The sequence below is a fragment of the Alligator mississippiensis genome, chromosome 11, assembly GCF_030867095.1.
Source record: "Alligator mississippiensis isolate rAllMis1 chromosome 11, rAllMis1, whole genome shotgun sequence".
Lineage (NCBI taxonomy): Eukaryota > Metazoa > Chordata > Crocodylia > Alligatoridae > Alligator > Alligator mississippiensis.
The window spans coordinates 397,454-418,504 of NC_081834.1; the positions used below are offsets into that span (position 1 = coordinate 397,454).

Consider the following 21,051-nt stretch of genomic DNA (forward strand, 5'->3'; position numbering starts at 1 on the left):
TGTGCAAACACCTACATCTGGTACACAGGGCAAACCCAGAGATTTCAAATAGGAACCCATGGTGTCAAAAACAATCTTTGGTTTTTCCGAGTTGCTTGCAACACAAAAATTGCACTATTATTTTTCTGTAGTCAAAAAATGAGCAAAAGGGTATATTCCAAGTGGTGCTTTGAGTCTTAGGAAGTTGAGAAACGCTGTGCTGGAGAAAACCGAGTGCCAGCACTTCCAAGCTTGCTCTCTCTTCCTTCGGCACTCACGCACACAACTGTGCACATCTGCCACTCTTACTTAGCTCCTTTCTCCAGATCCATCCGTATATCTTGTCAGGCTTTTTGCCTCAGTTACTTCTCCTAGGAAGCTGGTTACACTACAGTTGTATTAAAGTGTAAACTACTGCAATTTCTCATTCCAGCCTGCTCCTCTCTGAATGGATCTCCAGGCCCCCAACACACGCTACATTTAGTCACCCCTTAAATAGCAGCCTGCCCACCAGCTAAGGTGAAAATACCATAACCAAGCCACAACATTATTCCACATATAACATGTAACAGCTTCACAGCTCGTTTGTATGGCCCCTTAATTGAAGGCGGCTGGTTGGGGCTAGCTCGGGACAGAGCCCACCACTCAGCTGGGTGCCAGGATCTAGGTGGGGCAGCCCCAGAGCCCAGGACAAGCAGGTGGGGGCAGAACCCGTGTCTGGACTTCAGGCCCTGCCTGAACCTCAGAAGCAGATGTGGAGGTGCAACGAGGCCCAGACTGGGGAGAGTCTCGCCCGTCTTGGGCTCACTGCACCTCAGACCTTAAAAATAATGACCCTGCAGTGGCAAGTAAGGCACAAGTGGGTTCTTAATGCCCCTCTCTGAATCACGTGTCACGCCAGACACGTGTGGCATGGCGGGAGGCGCAACTCTTGGGACCGCGCATCAGATCCTACCGCCCTTTTACACGAATGTCTGTCAGAGACCTAAAAGGTCACTCCCCACCTCCATTAGCAAGCAGCATCTACTGCCGTTACTCCATCATGCCACTCGCTACCTTCCATGCGCAGATCACTAGTATCACCCCGCTCCCGTCCATGGTCTTGCCGTCCCTTTTTCAAAAGGTCTAAGGCCCAGCCTATGCTGGCAGTGCGAAGCCAGCGTCACCACGCACCAACAGGAGCTTCTCAAACGAGCTCTGCTGTGCGGGGGGAGCTGGTGCGAACAGCAGCAAGACTCCTTGTAATGCCGGCACAGCCACATCTACGCCTGGCCCGCTGCCATCGCAGCTCTGGTGACAGTGGTCTCCTGGGACGTCAAACCCTGTGCGCTACGCTGCAGAGTTCATCCGCTCGATCTGCACAGTCTGAGACTCCGACAAGTACAAAATACACAAGCAGTGCCATAGCAAGGGGGGCAAGCGGGGCGACCACCCCGGGTGCCAAAGCCTGGGGCGGGGTGCAGGATACAGCTGCAAGTGGCTCGTGTTGGGGGGCATGGGGATGCGGGGAGGGCAGCTCCTGCCACTGCGTCCACTCCCAGGCAAACATGGGGTTGGGGGGGGGGTGCCCCCCGCATCTGTGCATGGGGCAAGGGCGGGCTGCTCCCGCGGGCTTTCCCCGGGCGCCAAACTTCCTTGCCACGGCACTGCACACAAGAGCACAGGCTCTCAAGTACCCTGCCTCAGTACGAACAGGCGTCTCTGCAGTTTTCAACAGGAAGCCAGACACGAGCCAGGAGTCACCAGTAAGCAGCCACTTCGTTCCCTTTACACAAACAACAAACTGTGCAATAGCGAGAACTGCGCAATACCACGCCTTCCACGCAGGCGGCACAGCTCAAGAGCTGTCCCTCTCCAGGCTTTGCCTGCCTCCTACAAGAACGGCTCCCGCCCAGGAAAACTCTGCGCTGCCCCCACAGACTCCAGCACCAGCACCAGTTACCAGTGTTAGCAGACTTTCACTGGGCTTCTGCGCAGTCGAACGCCAACCGCTGCCAGCCGGCTCTGGAAACGAGCACCGCGTCGGCAGTAGCTGTCCAAGGCCCGGGCAGAGGCTGCCGCGGCACGTTTGTGAATGTTAGAGTGTTCCCACTCCTTGAAAGCTGCATTTATAAACTGGAGTCAAACCTACTAGAGAAAAAGTGTTTATAGCTAAGGCCTTGGGAACAAGGAAACTGCCAAAAGACTCGACTAAACCGGATTCAGGGTCCTCCGTAGCTCCTCGCATCCTTCCAGGATGGAAGCTTGATTTTTGCAGAACGCAATCCTGCTAGTTTTTAATGAGAATGTGATAAAGTATTAAGTCAGTTGCCTTATCAAACTTCTAGTATATTGTATTTGCATGTTCTCCTATTCAATTAACCTTGTAATTTAATCACAAAATTACATCAGATTTACCAAGAGCCATTTTCCATAAAACCATGTAGACTATTATACATGATATTCTTATGCTTTATCATTTGAATCCTGTATCTGATTTTCTTCCTTGCCCCCTTCCCCCCCTTAGAATCGTGTCAGCTGACGCAGTCGTTCCCTAGGCTCTTTCTGACTATCAGGACAACATCATCATTTCCCCAGCAACTATCCACGGCCCCTTCAGCTTGACTGAATTTCTCAAAAGGCTCATGACCAATTTCTCCCACAATTCACGGGTATATGTGAAATAGCAGGACACCTGCTTTGCCCTTACTGAAAAGTTTTAAAAGCCGTCACAAAGAGGGAAACAGGTGTTCCTGAAGGATGAAGAGACTGCTGGGCAGCGTTCTCACCAAGTACAAAGGAGGGAAATTGAAGAATTTAGAGAACGTAAAACTTGCTTAAAGAGTCACTTCAATTTACTATAACTTCTAATAATCCTCTGAAGCCACATGAATGATGACAACTAAACGCATACACGGGTGGGGACATCCCAAATCGGAGTTCTGGTGCATGCTTCCGGGGGGAAAAGATGATGTGCTACACACATTCAAAGCCCCGTGAGCAAACATCCCTCCACTCTAAAACAGTCAAGTAAATTTTAATTAAATTTTCAAATAAAAACACCTTCCAGAACTGGAAGTAAAAGGTGAGACATGTCAGTCGAAACATCAAATTTAGCTACGTCGTACACAAGAGGGAAGTGAGGGCTCAAAGTTTCATCATCTCCTCTAGAAAGAAAAGCAGTTGCCCCAACTCAGGCACCTCTTGAACAATGTGGTGACCTCCTCCTCCCAGTATGCCTTTTATCAACCATGCCATTGCCAGTCAGGGAATGGCACCATGACGCTGGCTCCTGGGTAGCGTGGGCGAGACCCACGGGCTTTGCCACTGTACCGCTGTGACCTGCCCTGTAACATCTACTCCCCCAGGACACCTGCACCCCCTAATTCCCTCAAGCTGCAGCAAGGGAAGTTGAGGTTAGATATTAGGAAAAGCTTTCTCACGAGGAGGGTGGTCTAGCACTGGAACAGGCTGCCCAGAGACGTGCTGGGGTCTCCATCCTTGGAGGTGTTTAAAGCCCTGGCTGGGACGATGTAGTTGGGGCTGGGGCTGGTCCTGCTTGGAGCAGGGGGCTGGACTAGCTGTGACCTCCTGAGCCCCCTTCCAGCCTCAATTTTTCTAAGACTCTACGATTCCCTCTCCCCTTCTGAACCGGTCCGACACCAACGAACCGTACCTTTGTCCTAGAGCCCGTGCGATGCGACTCTATTACATGACAAGTCCCTCTTACAAAATCTTGTCTTTATCTAGGATGTTTCTCAGGAGCTTTTCTGTAGGTGTATTGTAGTCTGTTAAACTTGGAATTTTTTAAATTTTAACAAAATTAGACCTTTCAAGAACAAGAACAGTTTAGGATGTATGTATGCACACAAGAGCTTATAGTTGAAAACTTATACCAAAGATTGCAAAAGTAACTTCTCCCGGAGGATGCCCACTCCAGCTTGAGGCCTCTATCATCATATTCTTATGGTCACATTTTGTTCTTTAATTCAGCTGTTAGGTATGAAATATTCCCCCAGCGTGGAAGTACGGGTTAAAAGCTTGATTTCTGCCCTCCCAACATCTGCTCTGCCCTGGGCACGGAAAACACCTGCATTCCAACCAGCTTCCTCCGCGCTGCTCATTTCCTGTAGCACCAAGGACCAAGGACTTTTCCAAAAGGGTAAACAGATCCACAGGACGGGTCAACGTATTAGAGTAATCAATTTTAATTCGAATTTAAATTGGCAAGCAAGAAACTGGGGTTTATATTACCTACTTTAATTTTGCTTTGTTTTTGTATGCTTTTAGTTTTTTCATAAAGAAACACTGGTCTTCGGGTGGTTGGTAACCATGAAGATAAATCTGGTACCCCTTTTTATTGACCAGAAGGATCCAATCCATGAGAACATAGATCTTAAAACATTCTCATACAAATTCTCAATTGATATATTCATTTTGATAGATTAGAAAATGGTGAAAGACATTTCTTATTTCCTAACTTATTTATTTTTTAATAATGATTTGTGTTGAGCTGCTTTTGGATTGAAATTATAATTCACTTAAAATGAAAAAAAGCAGCATTTCAGAATTATTTTTTATTAAACTATGTTACATGTGCACATACTGAACAAAGGAAGCATTCTCTGTAGGTAATGAGAGGAACTGATTGTTTCTGCTCACCAAATACTGCAAGATTTTAGAATTAGTTGCTCTCAGCCTCTCATGCCTAGTTTTTAATTATAAATTAAAAAAGGGAAGACAAACTTTCCTTCTTTTTCATCTTCCAAGCAATTTAACTTTGAGTGAGTTAATTACTGAGCTGAACTAAAGAGAAATAGAGGCGTATTCCCTCCGACCCTGCAAAAGAGACTGCAGCTGTCAAACACTTGCTTGAAGCTTCAGCAAACCGGCTCCGAATGCTTAGTTAGCAATCCCCCCCCCCCCACCTTGGCAGTAGGGTGACTTCTTTAAAATCATGGGAGCAAACACGTACTGCATAATATTTAAATTATGTTAATAGGTTATAGGAAATGTAGGCGTCATTATAAGTTGGCAAATTTGACAAGACTCGTTTTATTTTTAGAAATTTGAAAAGTATGCTTCATATAAATAAAAGATTCAGTTTACACAAAAATGTGTTTTAATTTTAATATTCATTTTTTATCCCACTTCTCAGTAACTGAGGCAACTCCTGTCTTTGGCACAGACTGCCCACTTTCAGCAACATCAAAACTAAATTCCATCCTTCTTTCTTCTCGTCCTTTAATTTACCCCAAAGGCAACGGGCTGAAGTCGTCTGGGAAGAAAAGGACCCTACGTCACCGCTTCCCTCCGTACTTTTGTCTAGGATCAAGAAAGACACCTCTAGTAGGAGCAAACAGCTGAACCATACTAGACCCCATCATGCCTCACGGGGCCTCTCCTGTGATAAAGGTAAGAGCAGGCACCAAAATGGCTCTACAGGATCAATCGCTTCCCGCTTCCAATATCAGCCTGGGCGTACACAGGAACAGCGGGCTGGAAAGGGCTCCCTGAACAGTTGTGTCAACCCTGCTTTCATTCATTCAGGACACAAGGGCACTGCCAGAGCCCTGCCACTAAGCAGCAAGGAAGTTCTTCCCAGTAGTGCAAAGATGCTCAGGTCTTAGGAGAAGGTCTGTACTTCATGCTACAGAGGAAGGCAAAAACGCCCAAATCTGTCCCAATCTGACATAAGGGAAAAATTCTTCCCGAGTCCAGATCTGGCAAGCAGAACGACTCTGAGCAGAAGAGCAAGACTCTCCAGCCAGGAAAAACTCTGCACTCGCTGTAGTTAGCAAGAGGAGCATCAGCATACCCCAGTCAAAGCCCCCAGCCTTAGCAGTGCCCGAATGTCCCGCAGCTTCCAAGGCAGGCAAGTGCAAGCCTTACACCCCCATCCTTGAGCTCAGCAGCACTCAGGAGGTAAAACCACCCCTCCTGGGAAATGTTTTCAGTGCACGAGAGAAAGGTCATTCATCTCCGACTGTAGATATACGCTCGTGGAAGCGCTGCCGGAACGGTGCAAAGGCAGCGAAGCCACCTTACAGAAATGAGCAATTACCAGTGCGTTGCACGCTGCCTTCAGCTCACTCACTGACTCCACGCGGTGCCAGGCGGCCGGCAGAGACACGCATTCTGCTGAGAGATTTGAGGGCACACACTAGAGCATGTGTGCGAGACTGCACAGCAATCGCAGGACCCAAACTCTGCCCAACAAATACAGCTCTCAGAAATAAAGGTCTGGAATGCCTCTGACGGTCAGCACTGAGCAAACTCCTGAGACACCAGCTCAGAAAACATCTCAGGAAAGGGGGCCCCACAGGAAGGCACCAAGAAAAAAATATCTGGATAGACAGAACAAGGAAGGATCCTCTTCCAGAGAACCAGATGCAGTCTTATCGTTACTCTGATGTAAGCAGAAGCCGTGGACGGCACGTGGAGCTAAGACACTCGCTGCCCAGAGTCACCACGCCACGGAGCTTTCTACCGCCCTCACGGGTTGCGAGCGAAGGGACCAGTGTGATCATCTAGTTCGACTTCTTGCGCACAAAGGCCAGTGACTTGATTCAACGATTCTGGCCTCTGGCCTGACAACTTATGTCTGCACTAAAGCTTGCCTACTGATATGCTCAAATCCAGCTCCTATTCTTCTTTACAGTATCCAACAAGCCTTTCTTGCAGTCCCAATTCCTGTGCTGGTAAAAGCTGGTGAAAATGAACTTGACTCCTCTCCTTAAAAGAAATTTCACCACATTTCCTGAATTTGCAAAACTGCTCGTTATGACATGGGCAGAAGTTTCCAAATAAATGCTAAGTCTATGTCCCTGAGAAGTTGGATGGTTTTACAATCAAAGTTCCTCAAAAACAGAATTCAGGCAGTCTCGCTAGCTCAGCTAACTCCTTTAATCACTGAAAGAAGATTTAAAAAGACGCAGATTATCTCAGGTGGCTACTTGTAAGTTAGGACATGATGAGCATCTCATAGCACTGTTGCCATAAACAGAAGGACTAAAAAAACCCCCAAAACTTAAAAGAGCCTGGAAGTCGAGAACAATAATGGCAGGCCTGACAGACCCACAAAGATTTTACGCTAGTGCGTGTTGGCTTTTTCCGTATGCACCAAAACCTCATTCTAAGTGCTCCTTTCATGCCACTTACTGTCAAAAAATCCAAGCCCTGTGCCTCTGTGGAAGCAACTACTGCTGTTCCCCTTCTGCTTCTCATTACTGTTTCCAGTGCGTCACAAGGAAAGCATTCAGAGTTGGGAAAAGATGGTGGCACTCTGCTCCAGTCCCCCCCATTCTCCACCCAGTGCTCAAAATACTGCTCTGAATGCACGTCCCATGACAGTCTCGGCTCCAGCTGCCACCCCAGCCAGCTGCATGAGCTCATCCAGGAAACGGCACAGGGTACAGCTGAAGCCCAAACAGGAGCTAATGAAAAACTTCTGTTGAACTGCGGTGGATGAGACAGTATCTGCTCCAGCCTACAGCTGATGAAACAGGATATTACTACTAGATTACTGTAGTACTCAAAGCACCAGGCACGGACAGGACCTCCTCAGGAATCCTGGTTTTCTCTGTTTAAGAATTGCAAATGCTCTGAGGGGGGTGGGGAGAAAACCCCACAAATCCTCCGATTAGAAAAAACAAAATCTGCGTTTTTCCATGATTAAAATGAAACACCACTATATACACCGGTATCAGTTGAACACAATGTTTTATTGATATATTTACAATTTTAAAGCCATTTGAAAGCCTACCAGAGCCTCAATCACTGTAACATACATTCGAAACACCTATAAACTTCGGTGCTTGAGTTAGGGTTTTTATCATGGAAAATCAGAGCTCCCACTGCCCCTTCACCCGCCAGGACACGGGTCCAGCTGCGGCTCCCCCCACTGCTTTGTGATGTCTGCTCCCTGCCCATGCCATCTTCCCTCACTCCTCACCCACAGCCCTGCTGGAGGGCCCCAGCTGCCAGGGCTATGGGGCCAGGACCCCTCCCTCACTGGGGGGGCCTCAATCCATGCCGCCCTCCCCCACCACACTTACCTGCAGGAGCTGCTCTCCAGGCTGCAGCACAGCCATGTACGTGTGTGAGAGCGCATGCACACGGCACCCCTGCCTGCCTGCCCCCCTCCCACTCCCCTTAGCCCCTTGCAGGCCAGAACTCTGCTAGCTTGCAAAGGGAAACTCACCTTAAAATGAGAAAATCCAGATTTGACTGTGTTTTTCCATGGCAAACTGAAAACCTGGATCCCCGCTCAGCATGCTAAGCACCATACAAACACAGAAAAACAACAAAAGTAGAGTCCCTGCCCCAAAGAACTGACAACCAAAGACAAGAGATGGATATACATGGGAGAGCGGAGAGGTTATGCGACAATCCCGGTCAACATGCTAAGCAGTAGTAGCAGGATGGACAAAGCAATCCAGTTCCTTTTGCAGAGACAGTAAACCTCACCATGAGTCCATCCTCACTCAGACTTGGAGACAACTCTTGCTGACGAGCGTACAACAACTCCCCCGAGCATGACTGTCTACGACAGGACTCCTCAAAACGGGGCCCACAGCCCACCTGCAGCTCGCGAACGTCTGCGTGCCGCCTGCACCGGGGCTCTAATGGTGGCTGTTCTCCGCCGCGCCGACCGACACAAACTGCTCAGTACGAACTGACACGCCTTCGCGGCAGCCCTGGGCCTCTCCTTATCGTAACCTGGTATATGTAAGGTACAGTGTGTTAAATCCAACTTAAACGGAGCACCATGCCCCATTGAGCCTCTGCTGAACATAAAGGTACAGCACTGCAGACTTGTGTGGTTATCGAGCCCTACTGTGATGCCCCATCCATTAAGTGTCCTCCACAAACCACATTTGGGGAACCCCTAGTCTACAACAACTACTTATTATTCCACGTCCATCGCTGTTCCTAAGTCTACCCGTGGTAGATCTAGAGAGAATGGCTGACGGGGGGTAGAGGGAATTAAAGTTAGAAACTGAAAACAGATGAACTCCAAAATGGTACTGAACTCTATTCAAGATATGCGACTGCCTGCTGAGCAAAGGCATGCCTGATTTTAGCCTCTACACAACTGCAGGAGCCTTTTTCAGAACACAACTTTAGATTAAATAATTGAGACCAGTGGGACTATTATGGCCATTTAGTCTGACTGCTTGCATAAACTCAGGCCACAAACTTCACTTCCTACATCACGCTTAATTTGTGACTGAGCCACAGCAAATCTTCTTAGAAATAACTCTGGTCTCGAGTAAGAAAGAGATCACCAAACTCCCTGGCAAGGTGCTCGATGGCCAACTGCCCTGCCTCTAAACCCACTGCATTTTATTTGAATGAGTCCAACCCAGATCTCCAGTTACTGGATCTTGCTGTGTGTCCCTCTGCTCTACCAAAGAGCCCTTCAGCAGCAAAAACCTTCTTCCCTTGTAGACTGTTAGCAGCTATGATCAAGTCATTGCTCAACCGCATTTTAGATGACTTTTGGAAAAAATTCTTTCCGAGTTCTGGAAAGAGGAGAAGGTGCGATGCCAGGCTAGAGATGCCATTCTGCATCCCGCTGCTGCAGAAGGCAAATCCCTTGCAGTTTAGAAATGGAAACTGCTCATGTTACATTTTTTTCATTTTCCTCTGTCACGCTGAAGCAAGAATAGCCGCAGGATTCACCACTCTCTAGAGGCACCAGAAGTCATGGACACACATGTTCATAAATCACCCAGACAGTGTTAATCTGTAACCAGGGTGTAGGTGTGTGGAAGTTAGATTAGGAATTAAAAGCTATTAATGGCAGAAATATGCCAGGTGTATGCAAGTTTGAAAAACAAATTCAGTAGTTTACAGGCCTAAACCAAATCTTCGCTTTGGATGGATCTGGGGGTCAATGAAGTCATTTCACGACTGACACGCTTCTTAGTTTAACAGCGAAGAAAGGGAAAATGCCGTTTAACTCCTCGGTTGCCAGCTGCAAGCTCCTGGCCCACGCGCGCAGGATCCCAGCGCTCCACGCTGCAATCTCCAGGGTGCCCCGAAACTCCAGAAGAGTGTTTAGCGCTGGGCGCACGAACTCCACAGCTTCAAGGCTCGTATTGGAAACCTACACCTAATACAGAGATACATTTACACACGAGTTGTAATGAACTGAGAGACATGCACACAGCTATTTTTACTTGGAGGCTCCATGTTTATACGCTGCTTGACCAACACAGGCAGGAAAAAAGATAAAAAGCAAATCAAGACTAGGGAGAGAAAGGGTTGCTTTCTCTGAATTTATCTGTGGAGTAACCACTAGAGGAAGACAAGCATTATTCAAGATAAAGGGCAGCACAGTGAGGTTTCGTGAGCTCCCAACAGGAGTAGCGTAGACAAAACCCCAGTGAGTTTAAGGTTTCTATACTGCTCAGTGATAGTACACAAGTCCCTGAGAATGGTCACAACTCTTAACACAGTATAGCACAGGGCTGTCGCTGTCATTAAAATACTGAGAGATCTCAGCAGGTAACAGTCACACATATATAAGGAAAAAACCGGTCAGCTCAGGTCCCAGATCAAGAACATGGCAACACCAACTCCCACGCTTCTGATAAGGGCCATCCTACCATGTCACAGCTGGTGGCGGCTACTCCAGGGAGCGAGCCCAGGGCATCTGTACACACGTAACACTTCGTTTTTGTTATACCTGCCATATAGCTGTTCGTACTGCTATGCTTATTCTGTAGACTCTGCCCAGACCCATGGCGATTTGCAGCGTCCTGCTGTTTCTGGAACTTAAGCAGTGTGTTATCCAAAGGAGAAATCTGGCTTAAGGACCAGACTGAAAGACAGGAATTCCTGTACCGCAGTCTTGCTTTGGCACCAGTTCCTTTTGTGGCCTGGGGCGAGTCAGTAATACATTTTGCCAGTCTTCTCCTAGTAATATAATGGGGATTACTTACGTCACAGGGAGGTCGAGAGCCATTGTGCTTACAAAGAGAGCTGGAGCCAAAAAGTGCTAAATTACAACAGAGTCATAGTGACAAAAAACAAAAGCCTGATACAACTTTCCCTGAGCACCAGCCCAAGACACAAGTGTTCAGTTCATACGTTTGCAATCTGCGCCTCTTTATTAACAGACTACACCATCATCAGTTGAGCTGCTGCACTCTCATTTTAAGGCTGACAAACCAGAAATGTGAAGTTTTTCTTACAAGGAACTTATCCGGACTCACTTTTATGTGAGCTTCTTTTAGCATGCGACCCCTGCTTCCAGTTCTCAGCGCAGAGCAACAGCAGAACACACAGCAGTGCTGGTGTGATGGAAGTCCGTACAATACGTGACCCAACAATTTTAATGGACACGTAGATGATTCTAAGACTGTCCTAATGAAACAGCAGTGCAAATACACAGAGCAATTTAACAAGACGTGGGGAAGGTCATCAACGCAGCCTTCCACGAGGGTGACCGCTCAATGGCAGCTCAAAGCCTGGGCGCCAGATCCTGCTCCAAGGACTGTTTGTACAAGTGACATTTAACAAGCACTGATAAAAGGTATGATCAGCCCCGAGATGGACACTAGAACGCAGCTCTTCCTCCCTCGCTTGTGTGTCTTGTCCATTAAACTAGAAAGTCTTGCTCAATCTCAATCCAGGCGCAATGAAAACGACTACTTTAGGCAAACTGGCACAGATTCAAAAGGATGGGGGCACCCCCCACAGCTTATAGCACAGAGGGCATTTAGGGCAATCTCCTAGTAAGTAGATGTGGGTCCAAATCCCTCAGAGGAAGAAATTAAACACCCATATCTACCACATCCTAAGCGAGTGCTCTAACCACTGAGCTACTGGATGAAAGGGAGGCTGCACCATCACTACTCTTAATTTTATATGAAAGCAACTGCTGTGACTGCACTGCATGTAGAGAATAATCCAGCGCACGCAGCAGAACGAGCCCCTGGGGCTAACGAGGCAGAGGACCATCTGTTTGCAGACTCCAGCACAGTTTACATGTGAACTAAAAGCCCAGGCACAGAGCCTTGTCGAGACTCAGGTGTTTCTTGACACACGCACAAGCAGAACTTTAAGTGCCTGGGGACTTTTAACATTGAAAACGTAAGTGCCTGAGGACTTTAGGTGTTTCTAGGGTTAGAGAGCAGCTGAGCTGCTGGTTTGAGGACCTAAATTTAGGTAGAATTTAGGGGCCTAATTCCAAGTCCTTGTGAAACTCTGGACCTGGAGCCTAGAACAACGGGTCTAAACTTTAACAGAATTTGTAGGTAAGCTGCGATGGAGAAATCCCGTAACACGCAGCGAGCTCTCAGCAGGGTCAATTCTGAACCATCAGCAGAGAAACCAACAACTGGCACCGAGGTGCATTCATGCTGGCAGGCAGCTGCAATAAGTTACTACTGCTTACAGTAACTGAAACTATAAATGCAGCAGCCACCCCTTTTGCAGACAGTACACCCAAACACACAGATAGAGCAGATGCTTTCCGAACAGCGGTCTAGGACATGACTTCTACTGCCAGGTCTGCCAACAGGGACCTCACAACATCTCTGTTACCTCATCTGTAAAATGGCAAAAATCTGTGCCTCCCACTAGAGCTCGTAAAATGCTTGGAAACACTCTCTCCATCTCCTGGCACCTATGAAAGTAGGCAGTCAGACTCGGGCGACTCAGTGAGGCTCAGTAAAATGAACAGTGGAAATATGTAGAAAATCAGTGAACAAAGAACGAGAGCTGCACAACGGCGGTCACCTGTGGCTTCTAACCTAGCAAACACGGCTAGACTTTCATGTGGACGGCAGCTCTCCCTCTGGCCCCATGACTAAACAACCTGTCAAATTTCACATTCTTGTACCAAATTACAGAAGCACTAGAGTTGCTCAAAAAAATAATAGCTGGCGTTTTGGTATTGGAAAATTTGTCTATTTTCCCCCAATATTATTCTTGGAAACTCATTTTTACTGAACCTTCCAAAATTTGACCAAAGCCCAAGACCAAACCTGTAAAATTTACGCCAAAACAATTAACTGTTGGCAGTTACAGGCAACTGAACATAGACTGCCTTATCTGTGCCATTACTCTTGCCACTTATAATGGAGACAAAGTTTATGCATGTATAAAGGGTAAGATCACTGCAACACAGACTTCGGCAGTGTCTTTGCACGCTATTTTCTTTTTCTTACAACAGACAGACATGTTATCTACTTGCCTCCCTCAAGAGGCAGCTCAGCAGCATGGCAAAGCACTAGCTGTATCCAACTATACCATTATTAGGTACACTGATACCTCCCATCAGGTTTCAAACCCGCTCCCCCTTACCTCTTTGCTTCCTCCAGATGACAAAGATATTCGTACGCCACATTCTGAAGTCTCCTCTCGTCCATCTCCTCTGCTGTGAGCCTCTCATTATCAAGGACAGCTGCAAACAGACAAGCATCCCTGTCAGTCTTCAACTCACCTGATACGCTGATTGATACACAGATAAACCTAGAGTCGCTTCGGCAATTAGTACATCTCACCACAGCAAAAGGAGAAACATGCTATTGATGTTCCAGGAGGAGCGTACGTAATGCTAAAGCCATGCCCGAGCAGAGGCATCCCCACGCAGACTGCATTTATATTACGGTAGCGCCTTGAGGCCCTGAAGACGCAGGGCCCTGCACAAACACAGGTACAGCCCCTGAACTGAAGGGCTTGCAGCAGGGGGGCCAAACACACTCAGTCCGGCCTGCGAGGACACAGCTGCCAACCCACTGGATCGGGCCCACAGGCAGCTGGCGCCTGCAGCTGCTGCGAGGTGCAGGGCAGGCAGGCGGGACCGCTTCCACCCAGCAGCATCGCCCTGGACGCTGCAGCATCAGCTGTGGACCCGGGCACAGAGGATGGGTGGCAGCATCAGCTGTGGCTGCCACCGGCAGGTTCAGGAGCCCCAGCGGGCCAGCGCAGAACCTGGTGGCAGCATCCACAGCTCCCAGCGCAGCGGAAGCTCCTGCCCGGAGCCCAGCCTGGAGCCTGCTGGCAGTGTCAGCTATGAACCTGGGCAGCAGCTTCTGCCATGCTGGGCGGGCAGCAGCACCGGCTGTGACGCTGCCAGCAGGTTCCAGAGCCCAGGCGTCGGCTCTGGAACCTGCTGGCGGTGCCCACAGCGGATGCCACTGCCCGCCCGCTGCGGTGGAAGCTGCATCTGGGTCCACAGATGAGCTACGGGGCTCCTGGCAAACCACAGCTCCGGCTGGGCTCTGGAGGGACACAGAGGAGAGGCAGACAGACAGAGAAAAGACGAGAAGAGAGACAGACAGACAGACAGAGAGAAGAGGAATCGGGGAGAAGGGGAGAGATGGATGTGGCCTTTGACAGGCCTCCAAAACTCATTAAGTGGCCCTCCAGCTGAAATCATTGCTCACCCCTGGTTTACAATATAAGCTGACAAGATAAAGGAAGGGAAGGAAGGGAAAACACGAAGAAGACAAGTGAATTGCCTAAGTTTTCTTGACAAGGCAGTGAAAGAAGAGGAAACCGAACTCATGTCACCTGATTCCCAGGCAAGAGCCCCGTCCCAAGTTACCCAGCTCACAGCCAGGAACCTCATCCACTGGACCACACAGGTCCTTTGCGCTGCTCTCATTCATCACACCTCCAAACCATCACTAACGAGTGTTACAGCTGGCCCCAGATTTTCATTACCATGAAGCAAGCACAGGACTAAGCTGACCTTTCCATTAAAATGAAGCAAAATACAATAACCAAGCAGTCAACCTCCTCGCTCTCCCCTCTGCTACAGGTCACTGGCACAAAAATCTTGTCTTCTCCCTTCACTGAAGCAACCCTGCCCCTTCTGACCGTTCCCACTCACTCGTCCAGGTCCCCACCCCTCAGCGGCAGCCCATTCTTCCCCTTCGCTATGCAAGCGCCGTTAAGCATCTTAAACTTAAACCCTCGTAAAACCCGGGCATCCCCCCACCTATCTCCTTGCTTCTGAAATGAAGGATTGGAAAGGACCTCCTAGATTAGCAAGTCCAGCCCAGTCCTCCGTTAGGAGACTGCATCACAATTCCCTTCATCGGTGTTTGAGCCCTGACAACGCGCTCCCAGCCCGCGCTGCCTACAATTACCGCCTGGAGCTCCTCTCCTTCAGCTCTTCCCTGGGCTCTCTCCAGTTCGGCTTGGAGTCTGCATGGAGACCGCTCTCGCTACAGTCTCTAATCGTTCTGTCCTGGGAAAGCTCAGAGCCAGCCTTCCATCGCATCCTCCTCGGCCTGTCAACTGCCTTCATCACAGTCAACTGCGGCCCACTTTTTGACCTCTTGTCTTCCCTTAGCTTTTGTGACTCTCCGTCTGCTTGCTCTCCCCTTCCCTCTCTAACATTTCTCTTACAACATCTTAGAATCACAGAGAAGTCAAGCTGGCAGAGCCCCCAGGAAGTCACATCTAGCCCAGCCGCCTCCCAAAGGCAGGAACATCCCTGACTGAAGCATCCTACACGAGTAGATAACTTGCTCCTGAAAATGTCCAACAACGGTGACCCCACAACTTCTCTATGCAGCCTGTCCCAGTGCTTGACCACTCTCAGAAAATCCCTCCTAGTCTCCAACTTCAATTTCCCCTGCTGCGTTTGAGGCCGTTGCTCCCTATGGCCACAAAGAAGTCTCTGCTCTTCATCCTCTCTTTAACTATCCTTCAGGTATTTGAAGACTGCTATCAAATCCCCCGTCTTCTCTTCTCCAAACAGGAGTCATGTTTTCCAGGCTTCATCGTTTTGGTCGCTCTCCAGTGGGCTCTTTCTAATCTGTCCATGTCTGTCCTGAAGTGCGGGTCTCACTACTGGCCCCAGTACTCCAGGAGAGACCACACCTGCGATCTGCAAGTGACACTCCTCTCAATACAACCCCGGGTGTCACTGGCATTTTTTTTTGCAGCAAGAGCTTACTATTAGCTCATGTTCAGCTTACAGTCCACTTCAACCCCCAGGTCCTTGTCTGCAATCCTGCAGCCTACGCAAACATGTGCATCCTCCCTTCAACTACCCCTGGGATATGGAAGTCTTGGTAGATCACAGACTCGGCATGAGTCTGCAGCATGATGCAGTTGCACAAAAGGCGAATGCAGTTTTGGGATACGGTACCTGTAATTAAAGCGCCCGGAGCATCTCATGCAGTGGATAAGCATTGGTCAGGGAGGATCTAGACGCAGCTACTGCCATGCTCTACTGTGGGTATTTCCCAGGCTTGTGGGCTTTGCTGGGTCCCAGATGGGGCTGGGAGGAAATTTTTCTCCCCCTACTGCTGTGTGTTTTAGGGGTTTGTTTGGTTTTTTGCTTTCCTCAGAAGTATTTTACTGGGGTGTGCCTATGCTGCTGCTGGGACTTGCACCCAGAGGCTCCTGGCTAAGGCCAGACCAACACTACGCTGGGGGGTTTACCTTGCGGTCAGATTCGTACAGACTGGGGGGGGTCCATACACCTTCCTCTAAAGGGAGTGGGGCCTGGCTCTCTTCTTTGGACCTCGAGTGTTTTTTAACAACCGTGGGACGATGGCCGCCATGGCCCCCCTGCTTTACCTGTGGCAGGTTCAGGTGTCGTTGTGTGACTGTGTCACGGCTGACCACGCAGTTTTGCTGAGAGGTTAGCTAATGGATTTGCCTCATGCAGGTGACTGGATTAGACGACCTCTGGAGCATCCTTCCAGCCCTGCTTTCCCACGGTTTTGTGATTCATACTGGGAGAAGCAAGGATTTCTAACAGCAATGTCTCTGACTGGACCACCTGCATAGCTGGAGTAGTGCTAGACAGGATTTCAAATGAACACTGTCAGTGTCTAATCTTGGCTCGACCGTGAATTTTTGGGGAAGTTTGAGATGAAGGGGGAAGATGACAACTACATAATCTGGTAACATGGATATCTGCACGCTCCTTCTGACCCAAAGTGAGCTGACAGCACAACTGCTGTTATAACACTGTCTGATGCTTCCTATTTTATGGGGCACAACTTCAAACTTTGGCTATTTAGGCTGAAATTCTGCATACTGGTCGCTAACCTCAGGCTGAATCATTCTGAAAATTTTCAGACAAGGAGGTTCAGCCATTTCCAAGAATAAGTGGAAAGAAAAATATATTTTGCCCATTTTAAAATAACCTGATGACATTAGTTTTAAGAAGCTCTAGCACTGCCATACTTTTGAACAGGAACTTGGCATTTGGTACATGGGTGGCCTTTACATCAAAAAAGTGCCTTTTGCTGTCCTATGAAAACCCACCCAAATCTGGTCAATCTATAAATCCTTTGGGGGAAAGGGCTAAAACTGCCCTTCACAGTGGCTTAGTGATTTTCACAGCTAAATCCCAAAAAAGACTTCAACTGCATTTAGCAGGGTCTAATCTGGGGTTTTTAACATAATTAAGCTGCAGGCTGCCATTAATGGAGACAGGGCTTGTGCAACACAGTCTCTCATTTCACATCTGCATAACGATACAGTGTTTAAAATACATAATCACATACTATTATTTCCTAACTATCCTAGACTCATTTAGCATGCAATTAGCACCTGTACTCCTGTTTCCACTACTACTAAACAGAGACCCCTCACCTTACTCAATATACATAGCGTCCAAATCTAACAGCTGGAGCTGGTCCTACTTTGAACAGGGGGCTGGACCAGATGTCCCTTCCAGCCCTCATTTTCTATTTACCCATTTACACACAGGCATATTCAAAGTAAGATCCATTTGCTTCTATGCAATTGTGACAATTTAGGTCTCAAAGCAGCCATAACCCCACAGGAGCACTTTTTCATTCTCTTGGAAGCCAAGCCTCATCCCCCTTCTAACCGGTACTGAGAATGAGACCCGGAGCCTGTGCAAAGAAGGGTGCGCAGTCACGTCCTTCACCATGCAGATACAGAAGGGGCAGAGGTAAAGTTAAAACATTAACGCTACAGTTTATCAGCTTTTCAATGTTAAAAATTACATTAGGACTACAAACGGGAACAGATTATGTATCGATTCAGAAAGGAGACAGTCTCTTTGTGCAGAAAAAAGGAATCGTCTTGCAACAACCAAAATGTTCTTGTATCAAATGAAGCAAGAGGAGACATATGGAAGGGCAGCCGGGCGTCTGACGCAGGCGAGTAGGAGGCACGAAGAGAGAACCGGGCACCTCACGCCGGAGAAGACGTGCGTACGGACTGCAGCCCATCTCCACCGCACAATGCTGGGCTGTTCACATGGGACAGGGACGCACACAGGAGAAACTGGAAACTCCACCATGTTCAGATCCTAACCCTGAGGGTCTGTGCAGCATCTGCACGTCGTAACAGGCACCTTTGCGCTCCTGTTACTTCAGGAGAAAGGCTCTAGGAAGAGCCCAGGTGGCATTCAAGGGACTGGAAGGGGCCAGGTGAGAGCGTATAAGCCCGGGCCCGAGCGGGGGCAGGTATGGGAGGAAGAGCTCCCACCCGGGAGGGCAGCAGAGGAGCCCCTGACTCGCACCAGGGATACGCTTGAGCCTGGGAGTAGGGCAGGCAAGTAGAGTATTGTGGACCTGCCTGGAAAACACTGGTGGTTTGGGCCTGGGACCGGGGGTGGTGGAGGGCCAGAGCCCAGGAACAGGGCCGAGGAAGAACGAGAGCTGGGGCTGGCGAGAGCCAGTCCCAGAGAGGGCAGAGGCAGGGCTACAGAGCCCGGAGCAGGGCCTGAACTGAGTCATCGCTGGCAACATGTGCCAGGCCTGGGTGCAGCTGGGAGGTGAGGAGGCCAGGAACCCAGCCCTCCAGTGCTGGATGAGCAGGGAGAGGTAGCTGCTGAAGGGGGATCCCCAGGCAGCCTCCCTTCCCGGGCTCGCACGTGGGTGACGGCCTGGCAGGCGAGGAGGGAAGCCGGCCCCAAGGCCTGGGGGAAGCCAAGGCCGAGCACCCGGGGCCGCACGGCCACCCCACACGCCCGGCACAGGCTGCTCGGCGCTGCCACCCAACGCACGAGCAGCCCCCGCGCCACGGGGGGAAGCTGCCCACGCGACACGGCCGGGCCGGGCCGGGCCGCGAGACACCTGCCCGGCGCCCCGCGCCCCCGCTGCAGCGCGCTTCGTGCTGGCGGCCCGGGGCTCAGCACCGCGCCCGCTCCGGGAAGGGACGGGTGCCAGGGCCCTCCGTGCGGGGCGGGGCGGGGCGGGGGCTGCGGGCGTCTCCTCCGCCACCGCGCGCTGCGGCCGCTCCCCACGCCACGCGCGGGCGGGTCACCGCGCCCCCCGCCCGCCCGTCCGTCCACCCTCCCTGCCTGCCTGCCTGCCTGCCGGGCGCGGTGCGGGGCGGGGCGGGCGGAGCGGAGCCGGTACTCACAGCCATAGTGTGGCCGGGCCACCCCGGGGCCGTCCGCTTCGTCCGACACCGACATGGCGGCCGGGTGCGCTGGGCGCGGGGCTGCGCTGCGCTGCGCTGGGCTGCGCGGGCGGGCGGGCGGGCGGGAGCGGCGGTTCCTGTTCCTGCTCTGCCCGGGCGTGGCGGCGGGGAGGAGCCGCCCGCGCCCGCGCCCCGGATCCCGCCCCGCTCCGCTCCGCTCCGCTGCCTGCTGCGCCGGGCCGGGGCGGGGCGCTGGGCGGCGAGGGCGGGCAGCCCCGGGCCGGGGGGGAGCGGACACAAGCACGCCGCTGCCCCCGTGCACGGGCGGGGGGGGGGTCCAGCAAGGCCCCCGCGCGCCAGGGCAGCCACCCCGCGGGCCGCACAGCTGCAGCCGCCTCCTCGTGCGGGGGCGACTTTGTTACAGGCCCAACAGCGTGGCGGGCGGGGGCTGTACGAGACCCGGTGGCAGCCCGCGCCGTGACACGCCCTGTCCGCGCACCCACGGCACGGGGACACCGCCCAGGCAAGGTGTGACTCGGCGGTGGCCGGGCGGTACCAGCACCTGTTCTTGCAGCACAGATCTGTGCCACGTTTCGCGGAAGAGGGGTGAGCGAGCGGGTCATCAACGGGGCAGGCAGCCCCACACTCGTGCCAGCGCCGGCGTGCCCGCCTCGGGGCACACGCTGGGGAAGGGGCTGGGGCCGCACTGCCACGCCCGGGCGCAGGCCCCTCGGGTCCCCTGCCATGCATCCCAGCACCCCGACACCTTACCAGTCCGGGTCGTGCGGGGGCTTCTGGCGCTGCCCAAAAACGCTGTGGGCCCCGGCGTAGATCGTAGAGAACTAGGGCTGAAAGAAACTGAACAGGTTTCTTGAAAAAGCATTAGTTGGTTCAGATTTGGTCCAAATCTTAGGTTTGCCCACCCCCTGCCAAAAACCCCCACTTTTTTATTAACTCATTTCAGTTGAATACTTCCAGCAATGGTTGTTGTTTCTAAATCTCCCGGTGGAAGCAGGAGACACTACCGTGGCGTGCGCACGTGGACACAGGAACGTGGGACCGGGCGACAGCTCCTGGGTCGCTGAGCCTAGCAGTGTCCTGCTGCTGCAGGGAACCACGCCGCGTGGTCGCATCCACACACTGATGCTCCATCGTAAAACGAGTCCCGTTTCTTGCCCCCACTTCTCCTATTGGGAGGCTCTTCCAAAACCTCACTCCTCTGATAGTTATGAGCCTTCTAATTTCAAGCCTACATGATTCACAGCTACGTTAATCTCCATTCATTCTTGTGCCAGCGTTGTCTTTTATTTTAGACTGTTTTCTTTCCCAGCCATGATGTTTACCTCCTTCCTGTATTTACAAATTACAGTCACATCACACTGCATCTGTCTTTGTTTCGCTAGATTAAACAAACCCAACCGTTAGGCTCTCAATTCCCCAGAGCATCCCAGTAACCCTCGTCTATACCTGTTCCTGTCTGAATTCCTCTTTCAACTAACTGGAATCGCATGCAGTCTTTCCGAGGTCTCGCCAGTGCCCTGTGAAACTGCAGTATCGCACCAGAAGGCAAAAACATTGTAGAAAACAAACCAGGCCATCTACCTGGGCAGCACCATGTTACCAGGAGAGAGCTCAGTGGCATCAGAGACGGGAATAACATCCACATTTATTCAGCTCAACAACACCTGCAAAGCAAAGATACGCAGCACTGGAACCACAGTGGAGAGTAGTCTTTACAACTCCAATATAATCTATGCTACAGCA

At 50.7% G+C, this 21,051-nt stretch overlaps 1 protein-coding gene across 1 annotated transcript in view; it reads right to left on the reverse strand.

Annotated features, from left to right (window-relative positions):
* The window catches only part of IQGAP1 (IQ motif containing GTPase activating protein 1), a 138,628-nt gene extending 119,225 nt beyond the window's left edge, over nt 1–19,403 (reverse strand). The window contains exons 1-2 of the mRNA XM_059714419.1: nt 19,288–19,403; nt 13,279–13,378 (exon numbers count right to left, since the gene is read on the reverse strand). Coding sequence (XP_059570402.1) covers nt 13,279–13,378; nt 19,288–19,342 — 155 coding nt within the window. The 5' untranslated portion in view covers nt 19,343–19,403. The remainder of the gene's footprint in view (nt 1–13,278; nt 13,379–19,287) is intronic.
* Nucleotides 19,404–21,051: the final 1,648 nt, after the last annotated feature.